At 32.1% G+C, this 20,533-nt stretch overlaps 2 protein-coding genes across 2 annotated transcripts; both read left to right on the top strand.

Annotated features, from left to right (window-relative positions):
• The first annotated feature begins 1,992 nt into the window (after positions 1-1,992).
• LOC148273029 (uncharacterized) lies at positions 1,993-6,857 on the top strand. The gene is made up of 2 exons (XM_088239253.1): positions 1,993-3,343; positions 6,768-6,857. The coding sequence occupies exons 1-2, from the start codon at positions 2,123-2,125 to the stop codon at positions 6,855-6,857; spliced, it is 1,311 nt and encodes a 436-aa protein (XP_088095379.1). The 5' UTR covers positions 1,993-2,122.
• Positions 6,858-8,602: 1,745 nt separating this feature from the next.
• LOC148273028 (uncharacterized) lies at positions 8,603-14,141 on the top strand. Its single transcript, XM_088239255.1, has 5 exons — positions 8,603-8,677; positions 8,843-9,007; positions 9,449-9,596; positions 9,945-12,535; positions 13,335-14,141. Exons 1-5 carry the CDS (start codon positions 8,652-8,654, stop codon positions 13,498-13,500), a joined length of 3,096 nt encoding a protein of 1,031 aa, XP_088095381.1. The 5' UTR covers positions 8,603-8,651; the 3' UTR covers positions 13,501-14,141.
• Positions 14,142-20,533: the final 6,392 nt, after the last annotated feature.

Raw genomic sequence — 20,533 nt, 5'->3', positions numbered from 1 at the left:
AAGAGACAGCACGAAGATATAATTCATAACAAAAATACATAGACGCTGTTCTGCGGCTGATGTTTGTGAGAAAAGAGATTCAGTCAGTTATTGACAGTTATGGGGGTTGTACATATGTAAGATGACCGGAGTATTTATGATTTTTTAAATTAATTTTGCCATAGCATAGCTAAATTATATTAGGTCTAAAACTTTAAAACTAGAATTTTACACTAGATGTCAACACTTGTGTAGCAAATCATTGACATGCATGTCATTTTTAAGCTGTATTCATAAGCTTTCAAAATCAGTCAACGGTGTTTGATTTACTTGGAAAGTTTCGAAAATTGGCGAAAAAACAGCATTTGCGGGAAGTTTTTCTGAGTCACTTTTTTGCAAAGAAAACTGCAGCCGAAAGTCATCTTTTGCTCGTGGAATTGTATGGCAAACATGCTCTTGCAAAATCAGTGTTTCGAGTGGTTTCAACGCTTTGAAAGTGGTGATTTTAATATTATAAACAAAGAGCGGCCAAAAAAGTTTGGAGATGAAAACCAGAAGGGAGTTGTGTATTATGTGCTTCTAAAACCAGGTGAAACCATTACTGGAGAGCTGTACCGACAACAACAAAGCGGCCAGAATGGCAGACCAGACAGGAGACATTGATTTTCCAAAATTACAATACTCGACCACACGTTGCTCAACCCGTTAAAATCTATTTGGAAAATAGCGGATGGGAAGTTCTGCCCTACCCGCCATATAGTCCAGATTTGGCGCCTTCTGACTTCCATTTGTTTCGGTCAATGCAGAATGCACTTTCCGGAATACGCTTCACTTCAATCCAAGGCATCGAAAATTGGCTCGATTCATTCTTTGATTCAAAAGATGACCGGTTTTTTGACGAATTTCCAGAAAGATGTGAAAATGTTTACTTCCGACAGACAATACTTTGAATAACAGAATTGTAATAGATTTTCTTTAATGAACGCTCGAATTATATAAAAAAAAAAGTTTTTTAGCTATAGACCTTATATTAATTTTCATAAATTATAAAAAAAGTAATTATCAAACCGTATGACTTCATGTTTTTTATTCAAATGTCGGAACTTCAGAATTTCGTCTTTTGCTTCAAAAAACTTCCGAAGAACATTTTTTATGATGTGCTTTTAATAATATCTTAATTATTTTTTTGGAAAATCAAATTTTTGAATAATATATTTTTTTTATTAAGATTAAAAACGTATGTGACCAACGAAGAGGTTCGTATCAGATGGTGACTAGAGAAGGGGCTGGGTAGGTGAGGGGTAGTGGTTTGTGGAAGGGATGCTAATCCGTGACATTAAGGATTTTATCAATTAAAAACATTATTGTAATGAATTGTTTTCATTTTATAAAATCAGTTTTTTTTTTAAGAGGGTTTTTAAAATTAGGAATTTTCCTCTGATATTTCGTTGAAACACCGTGTTGGATAGCCTAGGTAGTACTGCTGTACCTACAAAATGTTTACAGCTGGACGGGTAAACTCATTCGCTGCCCTACTTCACCCAAGAGCCTGGAGTCTACGGGAACGCCTAAAAAGCTCCAGCCACTCACTGCAGGGTGGATCCACTCACCCCTGTTAGAACAGTGGCTGCAAATCCTGAGACCACCAAAGTACTTAATACGAGTATAACATAATTATTTATATTCGATCTCTTTCACGAAAAAATCACAATTTTTGTTTGATTCCTTAACAGTCATTTATTTTTATTAATTTGAACATGTGAGGGTATTAGAAGGAAGCTAAGAAATCTCCACCAAAAACGGAAAATTAGTTGTTAATGCCGTAATTTAAAACCATCTCTAAATCTTGCAAAAATAGATTTCAATTAAACTACTTGACACCGCAATCTTAGCATTCTCCATTGAGTCAAGCATAATGTTTACTTACAATTTAACTTTATTTATCTACAACGCAAGTATCTACATCTTTATGTCTCTTTTATTCGCACATTTATTGCAAACTATATCCGCTCGCCCGCTCTAACACATTACATTTATTTTTTTCTGCTTAAACTACCTACCGGTAATCTTCGGAATCAATACTCGCATGTTTCTATTTTAATTTGTTTCATAATTATGTTAATTAATATTTACGATCTTTCTTATGGCTAACACCAACTTAAATATACTGTACCAGAATGTAAGGGGATTACGTTCTAAGACTACTATATTCCAACGTAATTTAAGCATATCTAGTTACGATATTATAGCTCTATCCGAAACGTGGATAAACGACAACATTTCCGATAGTGAACTATTTGACAGCCGCTATATGGTTTGGCGTCGCGATCGGGATTACACGGCAACGGGACAGTCGCGGGGCGGCGGTGTTCTCCTAGCGGTACGTAAAGAAATATCAGCTATTGCCCAGCCGACATTCAACTCCAGCGCTGAAGATCTGTGGCTAACGCTATCTCTTAATCTCGCAGGTACCCGCACGCGCACCAAACTACACTTATGTGTTCTATACCTATGTAAACAAAAATCAGGCAATTCCTTTTCCGACCAATTGATAAATTTTTTCTCTAAGTTAAATATGACAATTACTAATAACCCGCTTGACAAATATTTGATAATAGGTGATTTCAACTTGAGCGGTATTAAGTGGCTTTCAACTGATAATGTTTCATACTTGCCTTCTAATGCTCAAAGTCACGATGAGTACCTACTTATCGATGAATTGAATACACATAACTTGTCGCAATTTAATGGAATTTTTAATAAGCACGGACGGATCCTAGATTTGGTAATTTCTAATGACATTGTTAATGTTAGTGAATGTATGGACCCATTGGTACCTATTGACCCGCATCATAATGCTCTCTTCATTAATGCTCAATTTATTGAACTTACTTACCTGAAGCCTGCACCGCTAACTAAATATCTGTTTAATAAAGCAAACTTTGATTCAATAAATAGTACAATCTCTAACATCGACTGGCATACTGAATTCTCAATTAGATCATTTGACGAATCCGTAAACTTTTTTTACAATACTTTTACAAATCTGAGAGATAAATTTGTACCCGCTGTTAAGACTTTGAACAGTTCATATCCTATATGGTACTCCCCCGCGCTAGTAAAAGCAATTAAAGAAAAGGATAAATACTTAAGAAAATATAAGACTTACGGCAATCACTCCAATCTAATAACTTTTAAATTATTACGTGATAGAATCAAACATCTTGAAAAGGATTGTCACGATTCTTACATTGCCTTCGTGGAAAAGTCCATCGAGGACTCACCTAAAAATTTCTGGTCGTATGTGGAGTCCAAATCCAAATCTAACTGTATTCCTAATAGTCTTGTATTAGGTAATATGCGAGTAAACACTGGTATTGAAATTTGCAACGCATTTTCTGAATATTTTCACTCCACTTTTCTAAATCCAGCTAGTATCCAATCGAGAAATTCCACTAATCCCTCATCTACCTCGTCTCATGTGTATACCTCAGATATTAATTCCATAGTGATTACCACAGACTATGTAAAAAATCTACTCTTAAAGCTAGATACTTCAAAATCAGCTGGACCTGATCACCTTCCCGCATGTTTTCTCATAAATTCTGCTAGTACTATATGTGTACCGATCACTTTGCTATTCAAAAGATCTCTCAAAGAATGCACAATCCCACATATTTGGAAATCCGCTTTTATAACACCAGTCCACAAGAAAGGGCCTAAAACCGACATTGCCAATTATAGACCAATTTCTAAACTGTGTATAGTGTCTAAAGTATTTGAAAGGATAATCTATAACCAACTATATTCCGCCATTAAAAACTCACTGAGTCCATCTCAACATGGTTTTCTAAAAGGGAGATCTACTGTGTCAAATTTAATCTTACTTAATGATTACCTTACTGATTCAATGGACGGTGGTCATCAGGTAGACGTTATTTACACCGATTATAGTAAATGCTTCGACCGAATCGATCACAAATTACTATTAAAAAAATTAACTAAAATCGGTATTAGAGGTGACCTCTTCAGATGGTTTTCATCTTATATAGACAACAGGTCGCAAGCGGTAGTGGTTAATAATTTTATTTCTAGTTGGGTACGGGTCCCCAGCGGGGTGCCTCAAGGGTCTCTTCTGGGACCTTTGCTCTTCATAATTTTTGTTAACGACATTGATAAATGCTTTACCTCTTCGCGCTTGCTTTGTTTTGCTGACGACATGAAAATTTTTGCAACAATCAAGACCCCAGCTGACGTCTTTGATCTGCAGTCAGATCTCGACCGTCTAGAGGATTACTGCAACTCCAACTGCTTGGACCTTAATCCTTCTAAGTGTTCAGTTATTACATTTAGTCGCAAAGTAAATTTTTTACGTACTAACTATGTGCTTAAGGGTCAAAACCTCCAACGCTCATTATGTGTAAAGGATCTAGGTGTCTTCCATGATAGTAAATTACTTTTTGACACCCATGTTGACAGCATCATAAAAAAGTCATCGCGTGCGCTTGGCTTTGTTATGCGTAGCTCTACGTCGTTCACTATGGCAAAGACACTTAAAATCCTTTACTGTACATTAGTGCGAAGCAACTTAGAATATGCATCACAAATATGGAATCCTATGTACAATGTGCAGATATCACGCATTGAAAATATTCAAAAAAAATTCGTAAAGTTCATGTGTTTCCGGTTGAAACTTGAGTTTAAATCTGACCAGTATATTCATATATGTAAAAAACATCACCTACTGCCTCTGCAAAAACGTCGCGAAATAGCGGACATAATTTATTTACTTAAAATTGCCTCTGGTTCAATTGACTGTCCTGAACTACTTTGCAAACTTTCTATCAATGTTCCTTCCAAAGTTTTAAGAAATAACCCTCTTCTTCACATACCTCTTGTTTCATCTAATTATAGGCAAAATTCATATTTATGGCGAACTTTTAATAATTTTAATGTAATTAATAAATCATTTAACATAGATTTATTTGAAAATAATCTTAATAACGTGCGGCTTTTGCTTTCGAAATAACTCGTAGTATTTTTTTCTTTTCTTTTAAATTTACATTTAATTACTATTCATTTTATGTTCGAGAATCTTTTTTAACTTACTGTGATGCTACTTGTGAAAACCTGTAATTGGCTTATTTGTTATTTGTTTTGTTATATAAATATGTGATAATTATAGCTGTTGGTTATCCAAATAAATAAAAAAAAAAAAAAAAAAAAATAAAAAATAAAAAAAAAATAATAATTCGAAATCACAATGCTTTTTCCAAAGTTTTTCACAAATATCTCAGTAACTCCTCCGATGGAGATTTCTAAGTTTGCTTAATACCCCCATGTATTCTTTTTATTTAACTTCTGTTCTTAGTTTTTCTTTTTTGAGAAGATTATTTTTATTTATTTATATGTACATTATTATGTAAGTTATTTCTACATTAGATGAGCATAAAATAGCTTTCTAAGGTTTATATTATGTTGTCGGCCCGTAGTCTGATAGATTCCCGACATGGTTGATATGAAATATTTATTTAAAAGGGTGTTTTCAGACCAGAATATTTCATAGTCCCTGGGCTTTTACCTGAAGTGTAAGACTGACCACCTTTCCTTCATGTAACAAAAATGATCAAGATACGCTGCGAGTGGTGTACCAATGGAGTGCCCTATGCATCATTAGTCACGGAAAGGGAGTGATGATGCTAAAATTGGCTCTGCACTATTTAGCCGTTTAAATAAAAGCCGAAATAAAAAATCAAAAATTGTTATTATTTTCAAAATTCTGTCCCAAAATAAGTTTGGTTGTAACTCCTGGGAGTACAAACAATAATTTTATTTTTTTATAATAAAAAAAAAATCGAAACGCATTTATTTTATCTTAAACTGCCCGAAACCGAAACTTCGATCGGTCACTTGTATTTATTTCCCCCCAAACCCTTTTTTTTCTGAGCGAATTTCTACCCCATTAATGAATTAATTTAAATTCAACGCGTCATCGCTCAAAAAGTAACGACATTTTGATGTAATTTGAATATTACCTACGTCAGTTATAAAACTCGTAAACCTGCCCACATATCTACGTCATCCATCATCACTTATCACACATTACACCAAATTCGAAGAATAATGACACTCAATTTTATGTTCATGACATGAGGATATATCGTCGGAATCGTAGAACAACGACGGATATGCAAAAAATGCGACATTAACTTTCTTTGTATTTGATATTGATATAAAGGATATGATATAAAGGCTTTTTTACAGGTTTGAAATATATATATATATATATAACTAAAGTCTGTTTATTATTACAAGAATTTCCAAATACACAAACCAGCCGCGTGATACCCAACGGAAAATAACCTATTTCACACATATCATATTAAACTAAACGGCACGGTAAAATTATAGGAGATTTATTAGATTTGTTAGTACCTATTTAAATTTGAAAATATTTAAAAAATAAACGTAAAACTGCATAGTGAATGACTTTGATAAAAATACCAATAAAAACGCCTCATTTAAAATAATTCATTTAAAGAAATATTAGCGTTCTTTTAATTCACCCAAATATTTCAATTTTGGTGACCATTTGCAACGAGTTGTAAATAACTCACTATTAGAAAATGGAAATCAAGTAGGGGCAGAGTGAGGTTCGAACCTCGGACCTCTGATCCGTGAGTCCGTAACACCAGGCCACGGGACCACAACCCGATTAAAATAATATTGTAAAACTTCACAAAATAGATTTTAATGATAATTTTATCAAAATCATTATCTAAATTTAGCAAGTACTCTCTGGTAATCCAGTAAAAGGAAATCGACTGGAGATTAGTCGGTCTCATGGTATACTGGTTATTGCATTTGCCAGGCATTAACTGAATAAGTAATTGTAAAATAATAAATCTCGATACTCTGTATTGTATTTTATCATGTCGTGTAGTTTTTTGCCGTGATGTGTCATGCGATATCACGCAGTAGGCTCGTGGTTTGCACGTGCACAGTGGTCTAGTTTCCGTGAATATACGGTAACCCAAGTATCAAATGGTATACTTTTGTACTTATTAAGCTGTGACAAAAAAGTGACAAAAAAATAATTAAACCACTCTCACGTAAAGTTAATGTCAACGGTTTAAGTGGCCCACTTAAACCAGCCATTGACAGGTCATAAGCCCTGTAGATGCCTAGACTTCTATATTACCTTTTCTTAAATGTTCTTCATCTCTGTTGTAATATGTTAATATAAACAGCTTCCCAGGGAGTCGAATCCAGTCCTTGTCTACAAAAATTTGGACAAACTCAAAATATTGTTGAGATCTTTACAGGTCACAGTGACGTCAGAAGCTTGAATAGCATTGATCCCCCCTCTAAGAATAAGAATATAATATTATACTATTCGTAATTGGAATGCCCGACATTGCCCCTTTACTTAGCGTAAAATACGAGTATATAATAAAGTTATGAAAGTGAATAATCTTTGTTAAGATTTTTTAAAGCACTTTGATGACATGATACATTTAAGAAAAAAATTAAGTTACAATAAATAGTATTCAATTTCATTTATTGAAATCCTTAATCTATTTTTAAACAATTCAATTCAATTCGTTTATTTAAAAATAACATATATATTACAAACTAAAATTTAAGACGTACATATTATAAAAACAAAAAAATACATGAAATAGACTCTTGTCAAAGTAATAGGAGAATGCTGCTCCGGAAAACCCCTTCGAATACATGGAACAGATCAACATCCAGAGCAATGTTGTTCAGCATAGAGTTAGCCCTTCCAACAGGCATAACCATCGGCAGGTTGGTCTTGTATATCGGAATATGAAAAAATATATGCTGACGCCGTCTTAGGTAATTAATTATCAGGTAAGTAATTAATTATAATTATTTTTAATGTGCCAACTGAGCAGTAAGAAGTGCCCTCGAAACTTATATGTACCCTAATATAATAGTACCCTAATATCGAGAAACCGATTTCATACAGCTTTTTTCTACAGATCTCATATTTTTTACACGGTACTATGTGAAACGTATACCCCGAGTAAAACAAATGTAAAGAGAGGTACACATTTTGTAATCTTTTATTTTGGGAAGTGACATGAAAGTAAATGATTAACGACATCTCAGAGTGATTGTTTACCTATTTATCTTCATAATTTAAATTTTTCTCCTTAAATTTTAATTCATAAAAATATTTCAATGAGTTTCAAGTAAGTATTTCTTTTTTGTTAAATAGGCGTTATCTGGTTTTTGCGGGTTTTTCCGTTAGTGCCTATTTCCATTTATGTTGGAGTTTTCTTAGTTTAGTTATATATTTATTATTACAATTATTATTTTATTATTCTTGTACCCTTATTTTTGTTGTCTGTTGTTTGTGTCTAAATTGTTATTCCTTTCTGTTTGGGTCTTTTTATGTTAATTATATTTTGTAAATTCATGTAACTTGTTTTCGGCCGATGTTATAATATTTAGGTAGCAAGCCCTAATAAAGGAAAAAAAAACCTATGTTTTTCTACATCATACTTTTCAGCTCAATATTTTAAATTTCTGTCACTGTCTATGCGTTCTGAAATGATCAGAAATGATAATAAAATTGTTTATGGTTAACAATCTGTTAAATTTGACATTTCGTCCCTGTCGTGCTCATGTAAATTTGAGTAATGGCTAATAATGTGAAATTGCTATCGTAAGTTTTAAAAAATGTGTTATTTTACATTGATTGGCATTTCACCATCCTAAATATTTTTTGCGCCCTTAATTATCAACAGATTTAGATTAAATACGTGTTTATTTACTCATTGACATTTCTTCGCCATGGTCGAACTTTGTATCTAATCAAATATTTTTTTAGTGGCAAGCAATTGATGGAAACGGGCGGAAGGAAATCAGATTCTTTTTTGCCAACAAAGGGAGCCAAATCTGTTGTTCCCAGTGGAACCTGGCTTGAGAAAAAGCAAATTGAAAGTGCTTTAGAAGCTAGGAAATGTGTTCTCGAATGGCAAAGAGTAGAAAAAAGGTAAACCTACAGTCTATTTGAAGTTTTATAACCGTGCGAAGTGTATAACCTATCCATAGCTACAAGCAGTCCCATATTTTTTCTGACAATTGCTGCAATGTGATGACATTCTAATAACAGTAGACTTTGACGTAATATATGCCTTAGAAATAATTGTGATGTTAGTAGCTTTTTTTTGTTTATAAGATGAATTTTTAATAAACACACTGTCTGTCCAGGCGAATAATGAATACAATTCTGTGTGTGAAATAGATCCAGAATCCTGGACAGTGTTTTTGACTTGACGACTACTCGGGTAAAATCGAGTGGAGATGCGTGGTGGAGATAATGGTTGGTACATTTGCCAAACGTGCTCTACTCCTCTGGTTTAATTTCTCGCAAGTTCAACATGAAATATTTGTTTTAATGGTGAGTATGAACTTATATGTGTATTGATTACAGGAGCACTTTGACACAAGCAGAATGGCAAGATGACAAACAGAAAGCTCTGGTAACAGGAAAGAAAGGAAGCCAGTGGCTTCATATGGGACAAATAATAAATCAACAATTGTATTTATTACCAGAAGAAACGTTACATCTAATGGAAATGGTAAATAAAGCTTTTTAATAATATAAATTTGTTGTAGTCGATAATTTATAAGCCGTTACTGTTAACGGCATAGTTTACAATGAAATTTTTTTAATAGTATTTTTCTATCATAATTTCCAAATATCTACAAGTTAGTCTGTTGCCTCTTCTCTTTGAATCAAATATTGACCACTAATAGTTTAACTTATTAAACTTTACGATTGCTAGCAATTAATTTCTGATTTTAATTTGGGTACAAATTTATCTAAAAATGTCAACTTGAATTTAACTAGGTACTATAAACTGTCAAAAATTTCCTCGTGTTTTGTTCTTTTCTTATTTTCAATTAGTTTTTTGTCCTTTTTACAGAATTCATTAGAACTTAAATACTACGGAGTTCCAGTTTCAATTCAGCAAGCATATTGCTTATTGATCGGAAAATCTCTTTCACTAAATGAGTACAGAGTTTATTCTTTACTGTCTAAGCAAGGCTACAAATTGATCAGATACGATGAAACGAGGCAGTATGCTAAATGTGGTGATAGCGACTCGAGTAAAGCGGATACTAGTAATATTTTAGGATCTAAGGATCGTACCGGCGGAGAAGATAATATTTGTATTACCAAGGATAGTGAAGATTGTGATCCTGTAGATTTAATTAATAGTGAAAGTAATGATAATAATAATTTACAAGATTTTTCCGAAAACCAATTAAACAAAAGTGATATCGAGATTGATAAAGAAATTATTGATGATGCAATAGAAATGTGTGTTGAAACAGTTTTAATTGTAGAAGAAAATGATGGTTCAGTTATAAACGAAAGTGAATCAAATATTGAAGATATAAATAATCAAACGTGTATGGATATCGATAGTTCCAGTGATGATTGCATGGTCGTAGATGATTCAAATTGTAATCAACCCATATGTAATGGTGATGCAAATAATCTGGATAGTGAAATTAATGTATGTTCTAGTTTATCCCATGACTCTGACCCCGTTGAAGTCGAGTGCTTACCGTCGTTTTCACTGAAATTAAATATCTTAGATTCCATACCAAACTGTTACCATAAAAATGTGATGTATTTAAAGGCTCCAGATAAAAAGTACATCCCACCTGATATTACATTACATAAAAATAATTATCTTTTAGTACTGAATAAGTTATCAAACAAAAGTAATATGAATGATGTTGATAGTAATGGTGTTAATTTCTATGATGAAGCTTCAAATAGCCGCAATCCCATGTTGAAATGTATCACAAATTATAGTCATCAAGATGCTGCAAGGTCTAATTCCCAAACGCAAAATTCTAGAAATGTTAACTCTCATTTTGTCGGTCGTAATAATTTTGCCAATAATATGTATTTTTGGAATCATATTTTCCATCAGTTGTCTTCTCGACAAGCAAACTTCTTGAACAATTTCCAGTTTCCTCACATGAATGGGATGTTTGGAAGAGTCAATAGTTTTTCTAATAATTTTGGTCAACGACCATTCTTTTTTACGCAATTCAATAGCAGGCCGAGATTCGCTCCCAATTTCTTTTTTCAGCCTTTCAGTATGTTCTGCAGTAGATCCAATGCATTTCCGAGTAATAATTTAGGACATAACTATCCCAATTATAACTCGTGCAGTTCGGAAAGAGAAAACAACTTTTCACAAATGTTCAGTGCCCGTAATAGCAATGCCCAAAGTCAGAGTAATCCGTCTCACAGGAAACGTTGCAGAAATCAAACTAATCATTGTTACAAGTGTAAAATTTCTCCTCCGGAAAATGTGCACTATTCTAGACCTCCAGAAACTGCCAGCAGTGGTACTAATATTTCGAAAGAAAGTATTTTTAGACAAATAAAAGCTCTTATTTCGAGATATTCTATAATTAGCCCAAATGAACAATCTGATGATCTTAGAAAAGCCTTAAAGCTGTCTGTTGATAAGTTCAATCAAAAGTTTAATGAAGATTATACTTTAGATTTTAAAACGCCTCAGTGTTTATTGAAGAAAATATCAAACCATAGCAATATGTGTCAAGAAGTGCCCTTAACTAATGCCAAAAGATGTTTGACTACCGTAGAAAATGACAAAGTATTACAATTGAGTTCCGATTCTGATTGTTCACCATGTAAAGTTTCCAGACTAAAGAATAATTACTCACCGAGTTCAGATTCCAGAGTCAAGCGAAAGGTTAGAAGAAAATTACGAACCAAAAGAAGTCAATCGGAATCCAAATTAACTTTTCAAGTCAACACATCATACAGCTCGTCTGATTCTGAATTTGACGTGTGCAGTTTATCTAATGATAAAATTGAACAAAATGGTGATCAGTTAGGTAAAATAATTTCTAAAGATTCTGAAACCAACCCCAAAGAAACAGGTAATAGTTATGTAGAAACAATTCCTAGAAGTAAGAAGAAAGTTGTCTGTGATCATTCCAAAGATGCTAGTATATTTGGGACATGGTATCCTAAGAAAGACTCTTGGAATAGGCCAGTTTACTCTCAGAAGAAGCCGAGACATATTCACATAGCGAGTTCAAACCTGAAAATCAGTTACGCGATTCTCAACAACGTAAGGGAGTTGAGTTATGAAAAAGATTGGCTAATCCAAAGTTGGGGGCAAGCTAAAAGACTTTTCCAGAGGAAACGCGATTCGGGTACAGTCTGCATAAGTGACGATGAATCCACACCAAATGATGCGACAGAATCACGATTGAATGACATAACTATCAAGATTGACAAAACGCACCCACTCGTAAGACCGGAAGACTGCAAATCTGTTTCCACTGTTTTGGAACGATTACAGATCTTAAATTCCGCTTACGATGATCAGAAACTTTTCGGAAGTGCTGCGAAGGGGGATGACAGATTGAAGATATCTTATGATATGTATTTACCCAGTTTTAAGACTTTGAGAAAGTCTGACCTGCCACATCCATCATTCAGCATTGTTGTATTAGGGTAAGTTTACTGAACTTGTAAATATCTAACCATATTCAATATTTTATATTTTATAATGAGAGAGTTCAGGGCTATAGGAAATTGGATATAAAAATGTTTTCTTATGTGCGGTAAAAATTAGACCATTCAATGTACGGTGAAGTTTCTTGAAAATATATGAAAAAAATAATAAAAATGAACTACTTTGAACGATGCACTAGTTCTTCCGAGTCAACTGATGATAGAGTGTTGTGATAGATTTCTGGTTTACGGGAAGCCACTAGTTAGCAGAACTCACCGAAGAGAACTTGTGACGTCACATGCAGAGTAATTTCAAAATTACAAAACTTTAAAAATAATGCTGATAACACAAATACATAAAAATATTTAAAATGTTATTTTTGCTCAGTTTGATAGTCTGCAAAAAAAAAAAATATTAAAAACCACTGAACTTCCTCATTCAAATTATCGTTTACCATTTTTTTAAATACCTTTGCCTCGAGTATTTATTGATGCTGATAAATGAGCTTATTTACTTTCAATGATATTAAATGACTTACAATGTATTCTGTATCTCAAAAGTAAGCAGTATCGTAGACTTTTGCTGAAATACACATTAAAACTATTTCTGTGATGCCAAAATGAAATGTTTAAGACTTATCGAAACCCTAACATTTTAGATGCAAGGCATATTAACATAATTGGTGAATATTTTTTTTGGTTACTATTTATTTTCATGTTGAATAATGTCGCGAAATAAGCATTATCAAAAAATAACACATTACATGCAATAATTGAGATACTGTTTGCTCATTTTCAGTGATACAACACCCATTCCAAGTCCTGCAGCTTTATCAAGAGTCAGCGAATCTCTTCCTACCAGTGTTCCATTTCTTCTCGGTATTGTTACTTTTGACGCAGTTTCATTTATACAAATGGAACATATTGATTTACCTAACTTGATGCGATCTAGAGAAGACACGTAGAATTTAATGTGAAAGACTTTTTAATACCGTGTTTAATACCTTCCCAAAAATTACATTAGTATCAATTACTAAGTGAATTTAGATGCAAATTTTTGAGTCTTGCATTGGTAGAATTTAATTTATATTTTAGAACATTAGTTTTCGGTTACATAATGTATTATTCATGTGCACATGCATAATAAATATACTATTTATTTGTGTATACACGACTGTTTAGTATTTGTTTTATGTACTATTTAATTTTGTGTGTAAAAAATTATCAGAAAGATCAGATGGGAGTTGTAAAGTAAATATAAAATGTATATATTTAAAGCACTAACTTTGTGTTTATTAATTATAATTAAAATGAAAATAAAACAACTTTGTTTTCAACCAGGTTAATTATAAGGTAAATGTTTATTTTATCCACTTGATCCACGAATATTTAAATGATATGGAAATATTATTTACATGCGGTTTCACATTCACAACATAAAGGAGTTGCTTTTGTTTTCGCTTTCTAAAGAATTTTACTTGTGATTTTATTCTCAAATGAATTTGTAAAACTACAAATATTTGGCCTCTTAGCTTCTCTTGTTCTTTTTTGTTACCCATATGAAAAGTTCAATTAAAAAGTATAATAAAAACATGAAACAATACAAGTAAGATTATTTTATTTAAAATTTAGATAAACAGCTTCTTAATTATATTATTAATATTTAAACTTTGTGGTCAAACATTTCAATAAACATTAGTAAATATTTTTATATAACCACTTATTCTAATTCTTGTAAATAGAGGTCAGTGCCATTTAGCCATTTATTTAAGCACCTGACTTCACAGCGACCTGCGTAGATCCACTGTGACTGGTCCCCATAAATTAACTCTTACCCTCCAAGAAGAAAAGAAAATATATATACTGAGTACGTCCTTACAGTAATGGACTATTAGGTAGAGGGCGAGTGCTCTCACATCCTCAGGTTACCCAATGGTCCACCGAGAGTGCGTCTTCTTTCGTGATATATAGCATCACTACTACTACTGCTCTATCAGTTTCGAAACGTACATAGAAAACATTCATAGAAACCTACATACATAGAAAAGTCAGTAAGTGGTTATGTGCAAATATTTACTAACATTTATAGCTTCTGAATTATTTTATTTCTAGTCAAAAGTGTGCAAAACTGTTATTTGTGTAAGATTATTGGAAATGCTTACCCAGATTCCAAATGTTTCATAAATGAGCCATTCATATGTTTAGTTTCTTCGAGCTCTTGAAATAAAACAACCAATTTATTGTACATGATTTATTTTTGCAAAAGAAATATATGTAAATAAATATCGATGTAATAAATGTGTTTTAAACTTAACCCAAAAACTAAAAACATAGATCAACACTTTAGATGATATAATAATTTTGTAAACTCGTACAAATTAGGAAGATATTTTTTACTTTTATTCAAATAAAAACGGTGGGAGAAAGTACTATCAAATGATATAAAACACATACATAAATAATAAAAACCCAAGGAGAAAAGGACAAAATCATAAATTCTATAAAACAATTTTATTTTTTTTAACACCACCAGCTTCAATATCTTAAATTAAACTTAAATTTCAAAAGAACACATAGTTTACTGCAGTTGTGTATAAGGTATCAACTTTGATTCTTGACTGGGTCAAAATAAATAAGTTTTTCACAATAAATAAAAATACTTAGACGAGTATTTTTTGGACTGGAAGCATCTTAAATTTAAATAGTAAAACATATGATAAAATGTAGTGTTTCAATTGCAGTACCTATGCGCTAAAAATATCAGTGGAGAAATATCCTTTTTTTTAATTAGGAAGAAAACTTAAAAACACAATGAGCAACACAAGTTTATTAGCAGTAAACTTGTGATGAAATCAATCAAATAATATAAAATTGCATTGTGGTTATAGTTTATTTGATGAAGTTTATTTCGTTATAACTTTTTTGTTTGTTTTTGTACTCGCTACAGACTTTTTAAAATTTTTAAGAGGTATAGAAATATGTTATATTTAATTAAGAAAAATAATTTGAAGCCAACTCTGTTCAAATTGCTTTTGTGTTAAAGGATAATATTGCAGCGAATGTCTCCCTACTTCCCACCATTTAGTGAAAATAAAACTTTGTATAAACTGTATAATATCCGAGTTTACATGTCATGGTTGTAAAAATCATAGATATATACTAATATTGATAGCACTAAAGTCAATTTAGTCCATGATGTGCGTGAAATGTAATAATATTTTCCCCCGTAGATACTCGAATGATATCAGACATGGGCAAACAAAAAACGGCTAAATTTTATTGGTATGCATAGCTAGCTACGTACAAAAGTAATTATAAGATAGAGTTGTAACAAGTCATTGTATTTTTATGTGATTTAACTTAACTATACCATCTTGTTGAAGAATTAGGATGAGGAATAAAAATAAACAGGTTGTCATGAAAACAATATTTTATCACACAGTTTTTGATGCATAACGCACAAGCCTCTTAAATATTACTACATAATTATGAATTATCAGTACTAATTCAATTGACGTCTTTATATTATCTTAGATTAAAGTTACAAGTAAATATTCGCTATTAGTAATACTTTTTTGTCAAATCTACAGTATATAATTGACTCCCTGCCAAAGAATCAAATATGGTGATTGTTAAAAGTATGGAAGGTTAACATTTTGTTTTATGAAATAAGATAGATGTGAGTATAATATTGGTAACATACCCATAATAATAATATTATACCTACATTATTCGGTGTACTCTAATTCTACATTTGTTTCTTCTATGGCACACTAATAATAACAATAATAGGAACTGGAATAATTTCTCGCTCTTTCCCGAATCTTTTCCTGCGCCATTAGGCTTGAAATGACATAATGTGATAAAACATTAAAATACAATATTTATATCAATGCGCTTTTTTCTTGTTTTTTTTTTCTTTAATACTGTTACAAATCGTACAGATCGAAGTCTTCTTTGAGAGAATGAACATAATAGGGTGTTTTCACAAGCTGGGAATGATGTTAAAAATATTATATAAATTTAGAGCGGATTTTTACAATTCTATGTATTCAAAATAAGTTTTCAATTATAATTATAAGGTTTAAAAATGAGCACTTCCAAACAGCCCGCAGTTGGCATCACGTATGACCGCCGTCTGCGCTTCTAATAAACATTGCGTACAAGTTTGGCGTCAAAACATCATACGTCCCATTTGTCCTACAGGGCGTGAAATGTCTGATTTTCGGGTAATTCAAAATATGCGTATTTTAAACCTTTCTAGAAAATTTATCCGACGTCGTATGAAAAAATATTAATACCGTTAATAAAAACAAAAATAATAAAAAAAAACATGAAAAACCCTATTAAAACGAAATATTTTACAATAGTTTTGTAAAATACAATGATGTATTATTAATTTTATCTAAGTAGGTTACTGTCATGTGTAATTTAAATTAACATGGCTGCCATTATAGGAACATTCTTACTTAAAAGGTTTTTGAAAACAACAGTTCATTATTTTTTCTCTATTAGTGTTGAATTTGAAATGAAGAAGTTTAACGCTCGGCGAAATATTATTTTTAAAACAAACATTTAATTTTACCTGAGCTGAAACTTCTTTAAAATCAAGAAAAAATATAAAAAATCATCACTTGTACAGTCCATCAAAATATTTAACAAACTTTGATTATGTGTGTAAGACAGAACGTTTTCAAATAAAATATTCAAGTGTGATTAAACATTCAAACGCACTGTACCTATGTCATCATTATAAACAAATTAGATCACCAATCACAAATGGCTGTTTGAATAAAATCTACAGAAGTACCATAACGAGTAAAAATGGAGTGGCAATTTTAAATTTTAAAAATCATAGTACGCTTAAATTAGGTAAATATTTGGCTTAGTTTAAAAGTTTAAAAAATCTAAACTTCCTCATCTGTATAATACAAGGGTGATACCTTCAGAGTAATAACGCGCTGCCCACTTATAGAGGTGCCATTTTGCTTTTTTGCAAAGAACAAAAGCGTTGCAAATTTTTGTATTTGGTGTAACAACTGACCCTTTCGTCGCTGTTCTTGGCTTTGGTTATAAATAACGTGAGAATTTTCGTATTATAATAATAAAAGAAGAATTATATAAATATAAATTGGAATAACCATGCAATAATAAATATATAATACCTACCATATAAGAAAATAAATACATGGGTATATTCAAAATTGCAGATTAATATCGATTTGGCAATTCTCGACCTGAGTACCTAATTTAAATAATCAAATTTTTGTGCTTATGGGCGGCTTTATAAGTGGTAGCGCGTTATTACTCTGAGGTGATACCACATTTATCCGACCGATGTCGATCGATGTCATCGATTAATGTGGATCGATTGGGTTGGCTGATCGACGGATACAGGTTTATAAAATAATCTATCAACCATAGACTGTCATCGACAATTATCTGGTTTATATGCATGATTTTTGTACAAAGTAAAATTACTCAACTCAAATGTGCCTACATATAATTATGACAATTTTCTTTGGCAATGAGTCAAATCAAAGCTATCACTAGCAGATTATCTATATTTATTTAATACATTATAATAGAAACATTAGTATATTGAACAATATACTATACAACAGGACGGCTCAAGCAAGGACATAGGGTCCACCATATTTTGTAAATACAAGTTTGAAACATTTTGCAAATTGTACAAAAAGTACAATATGCAGGTTATAATTTGAAAATACTGTGAGAAACGATTATTAAAATCTAGATTATTGCCAATTGAATTACATGGTTGGTATAAGGAATAGCCTCGTGGTTTTTGTCTAGACAAGTCAAGACGTCTCATGTTGGATTCCCGACACGGTTGACACAAAAGCAGTTCAGTTGCAGTTCCCTATGGGAAGGGAAATGAAAGGAAACGGTAATGAAGTAGGTATGGGAAGGGAAATGGTAATGAAAGAAAAACGCTGTATCTAAAGTAACTTTTTTAGAGATTAAATTAATGTAATTTTGATAATAAAATAACTCAATTTTAAAACAATGGGTGGAAATTTTACCAAAATAATCTGCGATTTGCTCTTACGCTATAGAAAGCGGTGCTGTTATCTATCAGTCATGACATGTCATGATAAGGTGGGCGTAACAAGACGGACATCTTAACAGTGACCAGAGATGTCAACTTAAGAGAGGGGTGCCGTTATCTAGCCGTGATCTAGGCGTGATCTAGCCGTGATCTAGCCGTGATCACTTCATTTTATCAACTATTTTTATAAAACTGAGACATACTGCGGCGGAAAATTAACAATCTAAATATACTTAGTATTATAAGTGGGTATATTTGAAAGATGAGGAGTCATCGTAAGTTAAAAACAATCCTTTGAAGGAGACTGAGATGTTTAAAAATCATGCTACAGAGAATGCAAATTTTTCATGATTTTCTCATAAAATCAATCGAAATTTTGTCATTTGTGATAGTCCAAATCACATTTGCACTCATTTTCAGACACAGAAATGTCCACCACTACATGAAAACGCAGTTTTCGTACCGCTATGACCGCCGTCCTGCAAATGACACATTCTGCTCACAGTCAACCCTCTCTAGGAAACCCGCACTATCTGGTTTGTTCAGACATTTTAGTGATATCATCCACTGTTACATGACTCTTCGCTTCGCTCTCTTAGGAAATCGAAGATTTAAAACTAACCTAATTTCAACAACAAAGGAGCATTAATTTATAAAATATAAAAATATTTAACTAGTATATGGTTAGCGGTGGGATATATTTGATCAAATAAGTTATTATTTATTTGCTTGTTTACAGCCGAAGGCAATTTTACAAATACACAATAAGAACATATTTTGGAAGTATGTAATAATAAAATAATTGTCATATTTAAAAACTTATGCTTAACTTCAAATCTCAATGATAAATAAAATTGAGGCATTTGTAATGTGGTTGTACAAGGCTGCGTATCTCATGGGCTTATCAAGTGTCCAACGAAAAGGTACTGAATATAATGGAAAAAGAAAGAGAACTATTACCCACTGCAAAAGACGAATGGCCGCATACTTTGGCCACATATCTCGTGGAGGAAAATAAAGGTAGGTGGGTAGATGGGGTATGGTACCTATAAGAACATCAGGGCTCAGAAATCTTCGGCAGTGGTTTGAAATACCAGATGCCGCAATGCACATCAGAATGGCTCAGGATCGAGAGAAGTTTCAAGTGATGGTCCCCAACCTACAATAAGATCGGCACAAGTAGAAAACCTTGAGCTGACAATGCAGTTTTTAAACCAACCATCTACACAATTATAAGCAGTTTTATATTTCAGATATCATAATTTGGCTAGATTTTGCAGATAAATCTCAGCAATCAGCAAAAATATGTGTACATTTACCATCTTATTCGAGATATTTTTAAGAATTTATCACATAATATGAGTAAATACGGATATATCTTTAGTTTACATACAAAAACTTAATAATACACAAGTCACTTGGTGTATTGACACAATTACTATCTAAATATTCATATGTTATACTATTGTCTTGGCAAAATTAAGCAGTAAATACACATGATGTAATGGCTGTGAATTTCACTAACATTTCTGCTGGTTTTGGTATCTTAATAACGCTAGAAATACTGTTTTCTTACTAACTAGATTGGAACTCTAAAACAATATATCAAGTCATGGCACGATAAATCAACTTATTAGGTCTTGTGGATAATAAAAAGAATTACATACCAAAATAAAATGTAACACATCAATACAACAGTATATTTATTTAAATTTCATAATTTTAATGAATGATTATCAATTACCGTCAAGTCTATTTTGATTTTTTTTATAAATGTAAAGCTGATTTATTGAATCAAATATTATATTAGGAAAAAAAAAATTATATGCCGTGTAATTGGAAATAAAGGTATTTTTCAATATCACTTGATTTTGAATGGCAAGTGTTCTGGACGTGCAGCGCGGATGTAGGGAAGCCTTAGCTAA

The sequence above is a fragment of the Micrasema longulum genome, unplaced genomic scaffold (assembly GCF_059751315.1).
Source record: "Micrasema longulum isolate JH-2025_06_02 unplaced genomic scaffold, ASM5975131v1 h1tg002101l, whole genome shotgun sequence".
NCBI classification, from domain to species: Eukaryota; Metazoa; Arthropoda; class Insecta; order Trichoptera; family Brachycentridae; genus Micrasema; species Micrasema longulum.
Note: the sequence above shows the minus strand (reverse complement) of the source record. Positions and strands in the feature narration are given on the sequence as shown.